Below are 16,851 nucleotides of genomic sequence, written 5' to 3' on the forward strand. Positions count from 1 at the left end.
TCAAAGAACAGGGGAACTGCAGACATATTCTGAACATATTCTTATTTATTTTCAGTATTATTACTCAGAGCTCATGGTCTTTTCACAGAGCAATGAGCCTTCATTTCAGCTGCCTCGTTTGTGTGGAAAAAGTCACCTTAGATGATGCATCATTAGCCCCACACATGTGATTATTTAAATGTTGGTTTGGAAGATTTTAAGCCATTTTGAAAGTACAAAGAACAGTTCTCATTGCAGGCCAAAACTGCATTAGGTCAGAATATTGAGGTCTCCAGACTGTGCTGTCCTTACATGTTCCATATACAAGTAGACTGGGCTGTATTCGCCAGATTTTCCTTTTTGGATTTCAATGCACATTAAAATGGACTTATTCAAACAATGACTTGCAACTGGCGTTGCCCCAAGCAGGAATATGATATCACTCTGGATCACTTTTTAGACTTTTCTAAGAAGTTGCCTCACATACTTCGTCTGCCTGACTTCAACAAAGCCTATTAAATCTTAGAGAGCGGGGAGCAAATGCCCCAAATAAAATCAATGGAGTTACATTTTAGGCTGTGTCATGTAGCATTTGACATTTAAGCTAAGACAGCACATTACTTAAGAGTGCTATTTTGAGGGTGGGGGTTTGGGTTTTCCATTCCTATTATTTCCTATTTATACTTCTAAACCTTTTTTAATAATAATAATAATAATAATAATAATAATAAGTTGGCAAACCTAATGCGCAGAAGCACTAGGGTCAAGCTGTGTATTTGGTAATCTATTAAGTTTCTAAGAGGTCAGTCGATGGGTCTCAAACCCTGAGTGAGTTAGGGATTTCCCCTGCATTTGAAGAGAGGCTCTGGTGGATTGAGCAGACAAGACTGTGGTGGGTCCAACGGACAAGAAGGAGGTTTCTGCACGTGCTCTAGAGGGAAGTGAGGGGCAGATGGGGCTTGTCAATCTGGGAAGGTTGCCCATCCAGGAGAAGGAAGAAGCTACGCTGCCTTGTGGGATACCTTTGGGAGAGGAGATGGCTAAGGAGTAAACTCTACAGAAATACATAGTGGAGTCCCTAAGATGGCTGGATGGTGCCTCCTTCCAGCAACTCCTGCAGGTAAGGTGGTGCCAAATGCATTGATCTGCTTTTCCTTGGACCACACCAGTGAGCCCAAGAATCATAGAATCATAGAGTTGGAAGAGACCACAAGGGCCATCGAGTCCAACCCCCTGCCAAGCAGGAAACACCATCAGAGCACTCCTGACATATGGTTGTCAAGCCTCTGCTTAAAGACCTCCAAAGAAGGAGACTCCACCACACTCCTTGGCAGCAAATTCCACTGTTGAACAGCTCTTACTGTCAGGAAGTTCTTCCTAATGTTTAGGTGGAATCTTCTTTCTTGTAGTTTGGATCCATTGCTCCGTATCCGCTTCTCTGGAGCCGCAGAAAACAACCTTTCTCCCTCCTCTATGTGACATCCTTTTATATATTTGAACATGGCTATCATATCACCCCTTAACCTCCTCTTCTCCAGGCTAAACATGCCCAGCTCCCTTAGCCGTTCCTCATAAGGCATCGTATCCAGGCCTTTGACCATTTTGGTTGCCCTCCTCTGGACACATTCCAGTTTGTCAGTGTCCTTCTTGAACTGTGGTGCCCAGAACTGCACACAGTACTCCAGGTGAGGTCTGACCAGAGCAGAATACAGTGGCACTATTACTTCCCTTGATCTAGATGCTATACTCCTATTGATGCAGCCCAGAATTGCATTGGCTTTTTTAGCTGCCGCGTCACACTGTTGGCTCATGTCAAGTTTGTGGTCAACCAAGACTCCTAGATCCTTTTCACATGTACTGCTCTCAAGCCAGGTGTCACCCATCTTGTATTTGTGCCTCTTAATTTTTTTGCCCAAGTGCAATACTTTACATTTCTCCCTGTTGAAATTCATCTTGTTTGTTTTTGCCCAGTTCTCTAATCTGTCAAGGTTGTTTTGAAGTGTGATACTGTCCTCTGGGGTGTTAGCCACCCCTCCCAGTTTGGTGCCATCTGCAAATTTGATCAGGATGCCCTTGAGTCCATCATCCAAGTCGTTGATAAAGATGTTGAATAAGACCGGGCCCAAGACAGAACCCTGTGGCACCCCACTAGTCACTCTTCTCCAGGATGAAGAGGAACCATTGATGAACACTCTTTGGGTCCGGTCAGTCAGCCAGTTACAAATCCACTGAGTGGTAGCATAGTCAAGACTGCATTTTACCAGCTTCTTTACAAGAATATCATGGGGCACCTTGTCAAATGCCTTGCTGAAATCAAGGTAGGCTACATCCACTGCGTTCCCTTCATCTACCAGGCTTGTAATTTTAATGTTGTATTTTACATTTGTTCCTAAGTTGTAATCATTCATCTTGTTTTTATTATTGCTTGTAAGCCGCTCTGAGCCCGGCGTTGGCTGGGGAGGGCGGGGTATAAATAAAAAATTAATATTATTATTACTATTAATTCTGTCAAAAAATGAGATCAGGTTAGTCTGACATGACTTATTTTTCAGAAATCCATGCTGACTATTGGTGATCACAGCATTCCTTTCTAGGTGCTCACAGACCGTTTGCTTAATGATCTGCTCCAGAATCTTCCCTGGTATTGATGTCAACTGACTGGGCGGTAATTATTTGGGTCCTCTCTTTTCCCCTTTTTGAAAATAGGGACAACATTTGCCCTCCTCCAGTCTGCCGGGACTTCGCCTGTTCTCCAGGAATTCTCAAAGATGACTGCCAGTGGTTCTGAGATCATATCTGCCAGTTCTTTTAATACTCTTGGATGCAGTTCATCTGGCCCTAGAGACTTGAATACATCTAAACTAGCCAAGTATTCTTGTACTATCTCCTTAGTTATTCTGGGCTGTGTTTCCTCTGCTGAATCATTTGCTCCAAATTCTTCAGGTCGGGCATTGTTTTCTTTATCGGAGAAGACTGAGGCAAAGAAGGCATTGAGGAGTTCAGCCCTTTCTGTGTCCCCTGTTTGCATTTCACCATCTTCTCCTCTGAGTGACCCCACTGTTTCTTTTCCCTTTTCCATTTTTTGTACACATCCTTTTTTAATCTTAACTCAGTTAAAAGTTCTTTAGATAGCCACCCTGGCTTCCATGTTTCCATCTCATTGGTATTCCCTGAAGTTGTGCTTTTACTATCTCCCTCTTAACAAACTCCCAGCCATCATGAACTCCCTTTCCTTTTAGTATTACTGTCCATGGGATCTCACCCAGCACTTAAGTTTTATGAAGTCGGCTTTCTTAAAGTCAAGAAATTGAGTCCTAGTATGCTTGGCTGCTCCTTTCCGCTGTATAGTAAACTTCAGAAGAGCATGATCACTCGCGCCTAATGATCCTTCCACTTCTACCCCACTAACCAGGTCATCAACATTGGTTAGGACCAGATCTAAAATGGCTGTTCCTCTTGTTGCTTCTCCCACTTTCTGGACAATGAAGTTGTCTGCAAGGCCAGTGAGGAATCTGTTTGACCTTATGCTCTTGGCTGAGTTTGACATCCAACAAATATCCGGGTAATTGAAGTCCCCCATTACTATTATCTCCCTTCCTTTTGCATGCTTGGCCATCTGTTCCAGGAAGGCATCATCTATGTCCTCCGTTTGGCTTGGGGATCTATAGTAAACTCCCACAATGAGGTCACTGTTATTCTTCTCTCCCTTAATTTTGACCCAAATGCTCTCACTTTGGCTTTGAGGTTCTAAATCTTGGATCTCTTCACAGGTATACACATCCCTGACATATAACACCACTCCTCCTCCTTTCTTATCTGGTCTGTTTCTCTGAAATAGATTGTATCCCTCCATTATTACATTCCAATCGTGGGACTTATCCCACCAGGTTTCAGTGATGCCTATTATGTCATATTTAGTTTGCTGTACCAAGAGCTCAAGCTCATCTTGTTTATTTCCCATGCTTTGCGCATTAGTGTATAGACATTGAAGTCCATTAATCATTCCCCCGTGTCTCTTATTTAAGGATTTTTTCCTCCCACCACTAGGTCTACGTGCTGTTTGCTCCATTTGGTCTATGACATTTGGATGATCTTCTTCATCAATTGATAGACTCCTACCTTCAGGAGCACTGTCTCCCTCCCCCACATTAGTCAGTTTAAAGCCCTCCTGATGAGGTTTCTGAGATTTTTGGCAAAAACATTCCTCCCAACCGTTGTGAGGTGCAGCCCATCGCTTGCCAGAAGTCCATCTTCAAGAAACTGCAGTCCGTGATCTAAGAATCCAAACCGTTCCTGTTTACACCATTTGCGAAGCCAGCTGTTCACTTCCACTATTTCCCCCTCTCTCCCTGGGCCACGTCGTTCAACTGGGAGGACAGATGAGATGACAATTTGTGCATTTAATTGCTTCAATTTCCTGCCCAGAGCCTTGTAGTCTCTTTTGATCTTCTGGAGGCTATTGCTTGCAGTGTCATTGGTTCCCACATGAACCAAGAGGAAGGGGTATTTGTCAGTGGGTTTTATGATTCCTTGCAGTCGTTCAGTTACATCTTGGATCTTAGCCCCGGGGAGACAGCACACTTCCCGAGACATCTTGTCAGGCCCACAGATCACTGCTTCTGTTCCCCTCAGTAGGGAATCCCCTATCACCACTACACGCCTCCTCTTAGGTTTGGTCGGGGTTCTTCCATGAGCTGTCCGTTCCAAGGTCGCATGCACATTCCCTGAGGACTGACTTTGCTGCTCGTCTTCATATACCTGATCGACTGTAATGAGGGAGAGATCCTCAAATGGAGTCTGCTCTTCGTCTTCCATGCTAGGGGAGAGGACCTCAAAGTGATTGTGTATTTCTAAACAATCAGCGCGAACCCTGGGCCTCCTACTTCTTTGAGTCACGTTTCTCCATATATCTGGCTCCTGTGTTGGTGAACTAGCCTCCTTCTCAGGGGAGTCCCCTGTCTCCTCCTTGGTGGAGACGGTGTGCTCTGTTGCTTCCAAGAAGAGCTCCAGCTCTCTAATTCTTTGGAGCGTAGCTACACGTTCCTCCAGTTGCTGGACTTTGTCTTCTAGGAGGGCAATCAACATGCAATTGCTGCAGGTAAAGCTGCCTGCAACCTTTGGCAAGATGGCAAACATTGCGCAGGAACCGCAGGCGACTGCAGCTGTTCCCTCCCCCTCCGTCTTGAGAACGTGTCGTTGGGGGTGGCTACAGCGGTCCTGCATCATAAAAAGTGTGAAGACAGGACAAATAACTCCCCCCCCCCAAAAAAAACCTAGGTCTCCCCCAACAAACGTTTGAGACTAGCTCCCCTAAATCTAAAAGATGGATCAAACCTTCTTCAGCTGCTGCCCTGCAAGCTCTGATAAGCTCCCCCCACAGCTAATCACCTGCCTCAACAGAAACCCTGCCCCCTCTGACCTTTGTACAGGGAGAGCAGCTAATTAGCCACAAAGAATCACACACACAAGAAAACCCTTTTGGCTCCTTCTTCAGCCGCTGGCCTGCAAGGTCTGATAAGCTCCTCCCACAGCTAATCACCTGCCTCAACAGAGACCCTGCCCCCTCTGACCTTTGTACAGGGAGAGCAGCTAATCAGCCACAAAGAATCACACACACAAGAAAACCCTTTTGGCTCCTTCTTCAGCTGCTGCCCTGCAAGCTCTGATAAGCTCCTCCCACAGCTAATCACCTGCCTCAACAGAAACCCTGCCCCCTCTGACCTTTGTACAGGGAGAGCAGCTAATCAGCCACAAAGAATCACACACACAAGAAAACCCTTTTGGCTCCTTCTTCAGCTGCTGCTCTGCAAGAGGAGGCCTTTGTCACCTGGGTAGCCCAGGACCTCCATACATGCTGCCCAGGGAGTTTGCTTCGGGCTGATAATGCAGCAGTTTGACTTGACCCTTGGAGACATATTCTATTGTCTCTTGGGACAGATGGGATGGCAGCCAACCGTTTTATTTATATATGCTTATGATATATTCATATACAATGCTTTTAAAATGTGTATCAAACATATTTATACTATTCTATCCTTTTTACAGTTAAGTAAAGCTGTTTTAACCTAGCTGGGTTGAAAACTTAAGTTGTGAGCCTTTCAGAACAGAATATATGTACCTCAATAAGAAATAGATCAAGCCTTAGCGATTGCATGGCAAGCAGGGAATGAAAATTACGTTTGTGTGCGTCTTTGTGTGTGAATGGGTTTTGCTTTCAGAGGGCTAAGAAGTAAGCAAGATGGCTTGCATCACAGTTCACATCCATAGTCAATCTGGACTTTTGCTACTTTAACCTTTGGCCCTATACAAATGGTGGATGCTTCCATGCATGCAAAATAACAATATCGAGACAATTCAAACCTGGACCTTGGTAGAGAAGAGTGCTGCTTTCACAAGCCAACTGGCATTATGGATTCTATTGGAAATAACTTTTACCTACCGAGACAGGTGAGCAGTTCTCTCTCAGGACCAATTTGGAGAAGCCAATTAGGATGGTGAAGGCAATTGTGAAGAAGACCTAGTGTTAACTGAGGAGGCCAACTGGGAAAAGGATTACAATTCACAAAAAAGGATTACAATACCCAAATCAGTAAAACCCAAGGAGACACTTATCTGCAGCATTTACATTTCCCTCTTATTTTTGCTTGTTATAGGATCCCTAGCCCAGATCCTTGGTATGTTTCAGTTTCATAAATTTATTTATACGATAGTATTAATAAAACAATGCAGAACATAACATAAGCCAACATCCACGATGTAAGAGCAAGAAGTTACCAGAGATACCAACAAACTCAAATCCAGCTTGTTTTCAGATTAAATCTCCGAATCATCACAACTATTTATAGCAATTTTATCTAACTCCTTTTTCCTGGTTTTTTTCTGCAGTCGGTGCATAGAGAGCCACTATGTATTACAAAGCTATTATTCTCACTCATAAGAAACTGAACCATTTCTGCCAGGGTGTAACTATTTGCTTGCGTGAACAAAGGTTTCAGAATCTCTTGGGTCTCTATATAAGCTGCAGGCTAACGGATAATGAGTGATGTCTTCCACCTGGGGTTGACCACAAATACAGAGTCCATCTGTGTTTGGCCATCCAAGACTGCGGTGTGCATCACTTGGAAATACAGCTCAATAAAGGCCTTTCTTAAGGAAACTGGTGAGAGTTTGGTCAGATAACCAGCTCTAAAATGCTCTGTTCTCATGAGTGGATACCCAGAGGAAAATTCGGTGTTTCTAATTAGTTGCGGGTTCCTTTGGGATTCTAGCCAGAAGAGGCAATCCCTTAGCTGACAGTCATTCAAAGTCAAAGCAGAGCTCAGTTCTGGAAAATAATAATATTCTAAAACATATTGACAAGCTGCTTTCCAGAGTTGCTTATCACCCAATTTCATATAACACAGTGCAGGAAAATGCTCACTAGGCCGTAGTAGCAATTTTTAAACTATACTTTAACACAGCACAGAGCACTCTTGCCTTAATTACCTTGGTATGTGTATATGTGAGAATACTGGTTCTTTGTGTGTATGAATTAAGTTTTAGTCTGTCTAGCCAGAATAATTCCTTCACTCCCATTTCTATCCCTCATTTCCACGGTTACTCTTCATTAGCAAGAGAACCCTCTGGCTATAACATTTGGTTAGCAAAAGAAAAAAGCTTTGAACCTCCCCCCCCCCTTTTTTTTTTTTTTTTTTGTCGTCTGGCTGTTTATCCTGGGATCTTTGCTCTCCCTTTTTCAAAGAAAGATCTGTGAGTTGTATGTGTGTCAAACTTGGATCAAATTGGCATACACTACAAGGCTGTTGTTTAAAGTTCACAGTCCACTTCCACCCCAACCTGGGCCTGTAACACTACCTCACAGGGTTATTGTGGGAGAACACTGTATGCCACGCTGAAATATTTGGAGAAAAAGGGGAGAAATAAATGCAATGAATAAATAATGTTAAATGCTGCTACAGGATAGTTCAGAAAGCGACAGGTTTGTGCATCATGAAGAGCACTCTCATAGTTCTGTGATGAAACATACACTTAATTAACCTCATTTGCTGAGCAAATATGCATGGGTGGAGGATGCATGGCAAACCAATGCGAGGAATGAACACCATGAGGATGACAGAGAAGCTACTCATGACGCAATGGCACATGGAAGCATGCAACTTCCGAACCTGTGCCTTGGGTGGCATTTCGTTTTCCAGAAACAATGCCTGGAATTTCGAGCAGCACCGGCAAGTCACTTCTTGTCAGCGGAGCTTTGCAGACAGGCAGGTAAGCAAAAAAGCTGGGAATGCTGACACAAGACTTCTTTATAACTGAAAAGCAGCTCTACCATATACTTTGATGCATTAAGACTGGATTATTTCCTAGGGAAAATGCAACTCTATTAGCTAAGTGGTTGAACACCCACCCCAAGCAATCATAAATGCTCACTAGGAAACACTGGATTTTTTTAAATGCCCCCAAAGTCTCTAAAAGGGGTCTGAGGCCTTGCGCCTCCTTCCCAAAGCCCAGGAAGCCTTTGTAAGCTGGCGCCTCTGACCCCAACTGTTCCCCTATGGAAAATTTCACTGCACACCACTGATCGTCAGCCTGGCTCTGGCATAGGCACCAATCCCATTTGACTCACTTAGGAGAAGACTCAGGTGCCCTGACTACTTTAGCATGGATAATATGTTTATCTTTTAAATTCATTTTGGCTGAACATATAAAAGGAACTTTGCAACTGTCTCCTCATGTAGAACAAGGTCTCATGACAGAAGCCTGTGGCTTTAAATCAGCAATGCAAAGCATTTAAAAGCAGCAGCATCAAAAACAGATACTTGCTCCTTTTGGAGTAAGTTGCACTCTTTGACAAGGGAGGAACAGAAATTCCATCCCAATGAGTCATCACTGGGCAGCCAAAGATCAACCCCTTTGGCCCGTGTTTCTGATGGCTGCATTGAACGGAGCTGTTTTTGTAGCCCTTGTGATTTTTGAAAAATGAAAAGGGATAAGTTAAGGGTAAGTTAAGAAAACACAAGCAATCCTAAAGGAGCAAGCTGGAGAAAGTCTAGTAAGTAAAAAAAAGGAAGAATAAAAACCAGGATCACTTAATCTACTTGGTTTCTAAAAAAACTAAAAGAATGCAGCAATTGCTTTCATATGAGGAAACTGTTCAGAGCACTCTAACAAAAGCAGAAGCAGCTGGAAAGAACAAAATTGAATTAAATCCGCTATCAGTTCTGTATCCTTCTGCTGACTGTACCAGATGAGTACCTGATAGCTATTTGGAAACAATTATCTAACCGTATTGGAAGATTGCTTTTAGGGGTTGAGTGGAATGATACGGAACTGGAGCCAACTTAGCTTGGTCACCTGTGGAAAATTTAACCCTGAAGGTCAGTCATTAAGATGCAGGCCTGGAAATGTGTTCATTCGCTAGCCTCCCCCCCCCCCCCTTCTAGTAACAGTAGAGGATTCCTCTGCCAAAAAGAGAGAGAGGTGTTCCCATAATGCAGATCCACTGAATGCCCACAAAATCATTTTATTCCAGGCTGAAAAACAGAGGAACGTCCATATATTAACATGAATTAGGATTGGCTACTTCTCTTTATATAACAGGTGGGCAACCTGCAGACAACCTAATTTTATGAAGTCTCTGACACCTCCTAAAGCCACCCCATTCTTCCATCCCATCAGTTTGTTCCTTCCTTCTTGATTAGACCGGTGGATGCCAATCTGAGGTAGCCATGGTGAAAATTGAAGGTGGGGGGAGGGTCCTTATTCCAGGTTACTTAATTCAGACCACTTTTGCCACTATCTCAGATCATCTTCAGCTCTGGCTCTGTTCACCACTGGCAGTTTACACCCTTCTGCCAAATTTCCTCCAAGGAAATATGACCCTTGACAGAAAAACAAGAAAGGTTGTCCACCTTTATAGACAATCCCTTTGACCATGGGTAGGCAAACTAAGGCCCAGGGGCCAGATCCCTCAATCCGGCCAATGGACAGTCTGGGAATCAGCATGTTATTACATGAGTAAAGTGTGTCCTTTTATTTAAAATGCATCTCTGCGTTATTTGTGGAGCATAGGAATTTGTTCATTCCCCCCCCATATAGTCCGCCCCCCCACAAGGTCTGAAGGACAGTGGACAGGCCCCCTGCTGAAAAAGTTTGCTGATCCCTGCCTTTGACAACAGAAATAAAAGGCATTTTTACAGGCATGGTGCCCAAAAACACACATTTTGGGGCACTGCAAGAGATTGTGGGACACCCCCAATGCTTCTTTTCAGGGCAAGATCTTGGCCCGAAATTGTCTAAGAGCAAGGCACCCAAAATGGCCTCTGTGCTCTTCCTGGGGGAAACCAGGATGTCCCAGTTGTTCCGGGCCAGTTGACGGGTATGTGGTGTACAAACCAGGCCATGGACACCAGAGACCCATCTTCAGCAGGGGTCATCAACCTTTTCTCAGACAAAAATCTGTAGGCCTCACCCTGGCAGTGAGTGGGGCAGAGTCAAAGGTAGGTAAAGACACTCCATTCCTCTTACTTTCTGCTATAACTGTGTTCCATGGCCAGTTGCTGGGAATCACACTTGGGAAGTATGTTGTTGTTATTTTATGAAGTTCTCACCCCGGGCCAGCAGGAGGATACTGTAGATAGTTTTCACTCAGGTCCACGTCAGTTATTTTAGGCGGGAAACCCTGGGTTGTTGTTGCTACAATGTTGACAGCCGGCTCCTATAAAAGCAGGCCGGCTGAGCTGTTTGCTGTTCAGTTCTGTTCCAGCTTCCAAAATAAAGAGCTGCTTTGTAGAAATCGCTGTGTCATCTGTGATGTCTACCCACTATTCAACAATGGCAATGAGGATGGGATCGGTGGACATCAGAGCACAGCCAGATGCGGCCATCCTCTGAACTGAGCTGAATCACAGAGCGAAATCACTGAGTGAAATCACTGGACAGAACCAATTCAGAGCTGACTGTTCTGGCTAGAGCACTGTGTTCCATCCATCGCCCTTCACGCCGGCATCGGAATCATGGCTTCACTTGTGCCTCTACCGCTGTTTGCACCAGCCTCTGAAACATGGGACTCCTACCTCGCTCGGTTCAATTGCTGCCCTCAGACAGGCTGCAATGCACTGCGAGTTCCAAGACTTAGACGATGCCCTGATTGATCGAATCGTCTGCGGGATCCGGTACATCCATCTGCAATGGTGTCTCCTCACCAAACCAGACCTCACACTACAGAAATCCATTGAGGAGGCTGTGGCCTCAGAAGCTGCTGAACGCTCCGCCCAGGAGATCCGCAAGTCCATCAGCCCGCGTCTTGCTAGGAAGCCAGTTCCAGTGCATCATGAAGAGGCCAGCAGGGATGAGGCATCCTCCAGTGAAGACGATGACGTGCACCAGACAAAGCGGGAGCGCAGGAAGTTCCGACAAAAGTCCAAGGGCCAACCGGAATGTGCCGGCTGCGGAGGCAACCATTCCTATGCCGTCGATTCAGAGACGCCATCTGTAGGAAGTGTTCCAGAAGGGGCCACATCGCTAAGGTCTGCCGATCGGCGCCATCTGACACCCCCCCCTTCACCGACTTGCAAGTTCAAGTCTTCACTCCAGTCTGCCAAGGAAAGCTGTTTCGCTCTCACCAACTGCCGCTGCCCGTCTGGAACCACGATTGGCAAAACCGACTCGCCTACGCGACGCAAGCTGAACGTCACGGTGCTCATTGAAGGAGCTCCATGTGACATGGAGATCGACACCGGGTCTGCCCTGTCCATCGTGTCTTGGAGCACCATCAAAAGACTGGTACCCAGAGTGTCCAAAAGGCAACTCGACTCTCACCGCATACACCTGAGAGACTACCAGGGAAACGGCATTCCCGTGGTAGGCGTTGGCCGGTTCCGGATCGCCTTCAAGGATTTTTCGGGTCTGCTCCGGTTGGTGGTGGTCGAAGGTCGCGGCCAAGCCTCCTAGGGCTAGACTGGTTTGATGCCCTCGGCCTGGAAGTCACCGGCATCAACTGCATCTCTAACGCAGAGACTGAGGGTCTGGTCAAAGACTTTGACAAGGTTTTTGACGGCACTTTGGGGGAATATACAGGTACGCCCATCTCCTTTAGCCTTGATCCACAAGTCGCCCTCATCAAGCTAAAGCCACGCCGGGTTCCCTTTGCTCTCAAGGCTAAGGTGAACGAACAACTGGACAAGCTGATCGCCCAAGGAGTTTTGGAGCCGGTTGACCACGCCAAGTGGAAAAACCCCATCGTCACGCCTCTCAAGCCAGACGGGTCGGTAAGAATCTGCGCTGACTACAAGTGCAGGATCAACAAGCCACTTCAGCAGCACGCCTATCCGGTTCCTGTTGTCCAACACCTGCTGCATTCCCTGGGTGAGGGTAAGGTCTTCGCTAAGCTGGACCTTGCCCAAGCTTATCAACAACTGCCCATTGATGATGCCACTGCTGAAGCCCAGACGATCGTCACCCACCGAGTGGGGTCATCGGGAGACGGCGGCCTTCAACGAGGTCAAGGTTCTCCTTTCATCGGACAGTGTGCTGGTACAGTACAGTGAATCCAGGCCGCTGGTCCTTGCCTGCGATGCCTCACCTTTTGGCATCGGTGCTGTCCTTAGTCACCGTTTTCCAGACAGAAGAGAAGCACCGCTTGCCTACTTTTCCAGGACGCTATCTCCGACGGAACGGAATTACAGCCAGCTCGACAAGGAGGCACTGGCACTTGTGGCTGGAGTGAAGAGGTTCCATGAATACCTCTATGGCAGGACTTTTGACCTCATCACTGACCACAAGCCACTCCTGGGCCTCCTAGCCGGTGATCGTCCAATTCCACCGGTCCTCTCGCTGCGCATGCTGTGATGGACTGTTTTCCTGGCTGCCTACCACTACCGGCTCGTCCATCACCCGGGGAAATCGATGGGCCATGCTGACGCCCTCAGCCATTGCCCTCTTCCAGCGTTTGTGGAAGACCCGGCTCCAGCTTCATCGCTCCTCCTGATTGAGGATCTTCCGACAGAGCCTGTATCGGCTGCCACTGTGGCCTCCGCATCTGCCCAGGATCGCACCATCAGCCGTGTGCTCAACTGGGTGTGGAGGGGGTGGCAACAAGGGCCTTTTGCATCAGAGTTCCAGCCCTTCGCAACCAGACAACATGAATTCTCGGCTCATCGCGGCTGTCTGCTGTGGGGAGACCACATCGTGATTCCCCAAAGACTCCGTCAATGCGTCCTGGAGGCTCTGTACGTTGGCCACCCGGGAATTGTCAAAATGAAGGCGTTGGCTCGGTGTTACGTCTGGTGGCCTAACATGGACGATGCCATCACTGCCTGGGTGTCCACCTGTCAAGCGTGCCAAGAATCAAGGCCTGCACCACTGGCAGCTAAGGGACACTCCTGGGAGATGCCAAAGACACCCTGGTCGAGGGTGCACATCGATCTGGCTGGCCCATTTCATGGCCGTACCTTTATGGTAGACGCCTTTTCCAAATGGCTGGAGGTGGCCCTGATGCCCTCCACCACTACCGAGGCCGTCATCCGGGTGCTGCGAGGCCTCTTTGCGATGCATGGGTGTCCTGATGTCCTTGTCTCCGACAACGGACCGCAGTTCACGTCAGGCACTTTTGAGCGGTATCTTTTGGGACTGGGCATCCGCCATGCTCTAACGGCACCATTTCATCCATCTAGCAACAGGCAAGCGGAGAGAATGGTGCGCTCGGCAAAAAAGGCACTGGCGCGCCTGGACCGGGGAGACTGGCACGAGCGGGTCGCCGAATACTTGTTCATGCCACACATTACCCTCATGCAGCCACAGGGCGGAGTCCTGCTGAACTGCTTATGGGCCACCGCCTCAGGTCACCGCTCGACCGGCTGCACCCGGACTTTGCCGTGGCCGAACCCCCAGGCTGTGCCAACGCGCCACAGTCATTTGTTCCAGGAAACCAGGTCTTTGCCCGGAACTATGTGGGGGACATTCCTTGGGTGCCAGCCACAGTAGTGGGAGTCACTGGACCTCGCTCGTACCAGGTAGCACTCGAAGACGGACGCTTGTGGCGCCGGCACATAGACCAGCTTAGGCGCAGGGTTGGGGACTTGGACACTACCGTGGTGCCCCCAACTGCGCTCGTGGCTCCAGAAGAGACACTTACAGATGGCGAGGCTCCACCTACACCTCCCTCGCAAACTGCCAGCGTGGAGCCGAACCAAGCCGCTTCAGAGGGTCTGCCACTTACCACAGACTCAGACCACTCCACTTGCAGAGGCTCCACCCACAGCAGCGGATCCAGGGGATTTGGTTTCAACACCACCTAGGGTCGCACCACAGCCTCAGCAAGAATTGGGTGGCCCTCCGGACTTGGCTACCAGTCCCCGGCGGTCTGGCAGAGTTTCCAAGTGCCCAACTTATTTAAAGGACTATGTTGTTGGACATGTATCACTGTTGGTCTAAGTATGGGAAATGTAACCGATATGCTTTTGTGCCTAAGTGAACCATTACGTGTAGTGCTGTATATAAGGAAACCATTACGATTGTAACTAACGCCTTATCTCGGTGGGGAGGGGTGTTATGTACTGAAGTTCTCACCCAGGGGGTGAGCAGGGGGATTCTGTAGATAGTTTTCACTCAGGTCCACGTCAGTTATTTTAGGCGGGAAACCCTGGGTTGTTGTTGCTACAATGTTGACAGCCGGCTCCTATAAAAGCAGGCCGGCTGAGCTGTTTGCTGTTCAGTTCTGTTCCAGCTTCCAAAATAAAGAGCTGCTTTGGAGAAATCGCTGTGTCGTCTGCCATGTCTACCCACTATTCAACAGTTGTTGCTCATGTCCTGCTTTTGTGTGCTTCTCATAGGCAGCTAGTTGGCCACCATGAGAGCAAGATGCTAGATGAGATGGGCTACTGGCCAGAATCAGCAGAGTCTTCTTATGTTCTTAACTAAGGATTAAACCAGAGATATTTGACATGTAAGGCATATTCCCTACCACGAATGACTGACGTGCTATATATACTCTCGATGCAATGCTGTATCTGTTCAAAATGGGTTAAGGAGATGACAGCGAGAAGCTCTGTGAACTTCCAGGAGTGGTTATTGGTACTGCTGACTCTGCTTTTGCACCTTCTAAGTTTTTTGTATTCTTTCCACTAGCATTTAGTGTTGCGATTTGATATCGTAACCCAGGCTCATTTCTGCACATCACTTTAGCTTCTTCATTGATGGAGGAAAGCAGGATGTGAATCGTTATAAGCAAATTTTAGATTTTCAAAACATAGCTAAGAATATCTTTTTTCATATCTATCTATCATTTATCATCTATCTATCTATCTATCTATCTATCATCTATCTATCTATCTATCTCTCTCTCTCTCTCTCTCTCTCTCTCTCGCATGTTTTCTCCAAAGCCCTTCACTCTCAGAACCTGATGAAAAGGCAGAAAAGCTAAAAAGATCAGCAAATAAAACATGCAGCGCGATTCATTAAAAACTAAAACTTCCTTCCCTTTTTTTTTAAAAAAAGTCTCAAGATCAGTCCCCAAAGGTGAAGAGACTTCCGCCTTATCAGTGTGGCTGCAACGGTTTAGAAACATATCTAAAATGTTTAGCTTTGAACATAAGATATAATCTCTTGTACAGAAAGAAGAACCAGCCATATAAGAAAGAACAATAAAACCAAGTGTAGCGATAGGTTTACATAGCGATCCCTAACCAGATTGAGGCAGAATGAGCCTTTGATGAGCTGCTTTCCCATCAAGCCAAAAAAAAAAAAAAGGAAAAAGGCTACTGCTATTTGCTCTACTGCTGCTGGAATCATTAGAAAATTAAGATTATATTCTTTAATCAGCACAAATATTGTAGCACCAAATATGTTGGGTTTGACTTTATACCCTCTAAATTAATTCCAGAGCCACAGCTAAGTAAGACCACATCCCTCATTGTGTTTTTGTTATAACATGCTCATGTGTAGCAAACTGTGAAGAAAATGTAGTAATTAGAGGTTAAATTAATCCCTGACAGACAAGCGGCTTAGTAAATCCAGGACCTCTTCACAAAGCAGTGCACGGGAGCTCGCCAGTCTTGCAGAATTAGGCACAAAGACCATTTGCAGCTGTAATGCACTTTGTCAATCTTCACACAAAAGAGTGGAGATGTAAGCAATTGGGGGAAGGCTTCAAAAGCCCAACAGCCACATCTAGACCTCCTAAAAAAAATAATGTTAAGTTGCAGTGCAGTGCAATTACGACAGGCACTGTAATCAGCTCAGAATCAACAACTTGGGCTGACATGAGCCTCTGATGCAGCTTTACGCTGGATGCTTACAAATGACATGCAGCCATCCCGAGATATTTTAGGGGAGCGCTAGGAGTCATTAGAAAGAAGTCTTCCCAAAAAGAAATGGTTTTTTTTTTAAATCAGTGTGTTCCTGGATAAGATGTGCTGTGGAAAGCAATTGGAAACCAGAATGGTAGTAACTTTGGGGGTGAAATTACAGAAAATATAGAGCTCAGTTTGAGAATTATAGCTCAGTTGGTTAGAGAGTGGTGCTCTGGGTTGCAGGTTCAATCCTCATATGGGAAAACCACATATGCCTGCACTGCAAAGGGTTGAACTGGAACAGGGGTCAGCAAACTTTTTCAGCAGGGGGCCAGTCCACTGTCCCTCAGACCTTGTGGGGGCCGGACTATATATTTTTTGGGGAAATGAACGAATTCCCAGGCCCCACAAATAGCCCAGAGATGCACTTTAAATAAAAGGACACATTCTACTCATGTAAAAACACACTGATTCCCAGACCGTCTGCAGACTGGATTGAGAAGGCAATTGGGCCGGATCCAGCCCCCGGGACTTAGTTTGCCTACCCATGAAGTAGATAAGGGGTCAGCAAACTTACCGCGCCTTG

The 16,851-nt window shown here is 46.5% G+C and overlaps 2 protein-coding genes across 25 annotated transcripts in view; both read right to left on the bottom strand.

The window, feature by feature from the left end:
* MAMLD1 (mastermind like domain containing 1) overlaps window positions 1-16,851 on the bottom strand; it is a 134,113-nt gene that overhangs the window by 92,526 nt on the left and 24,736 nt on the right. The gene's annotated exons all lie outside the window — the stretch shown is intronic.
* LOC310669157 (uncharacterized protein) lies at window positions 3,272-5,734 on the bottom strand. Its single transcript, XM_083422741.1, has 2 exons — window positions 5,605-5,734; window positions 3,272-5,313 (listed from the first exon to the last, which is right to left on the bottom strand). Exon 2 carries the CDS (start codon window positions 5,203-5,205, stop codon window positions 4,132-4,134), a length of 1,074 nt encoding a protein of 357 aa, XP_083278867.1. The 5' UTR covers window positions 5,206-5,313; window positions 5,605-5,734; the 3' UTR covers window positions 3,272-4,131.

Source organism: Podarcis tiliguerta (genome assembly GCF_965153285.1).
Source record: "Podarcis tiliguerta genome assembly, chromosome: Z".
Taxonomy (NCBI): domain Eukaryota; kingdom Metazoa; phylum Chordata; class Lepidosauria; order Squamata; family Lacertidae; genus Podarcis; species Podarcis tiliguerta.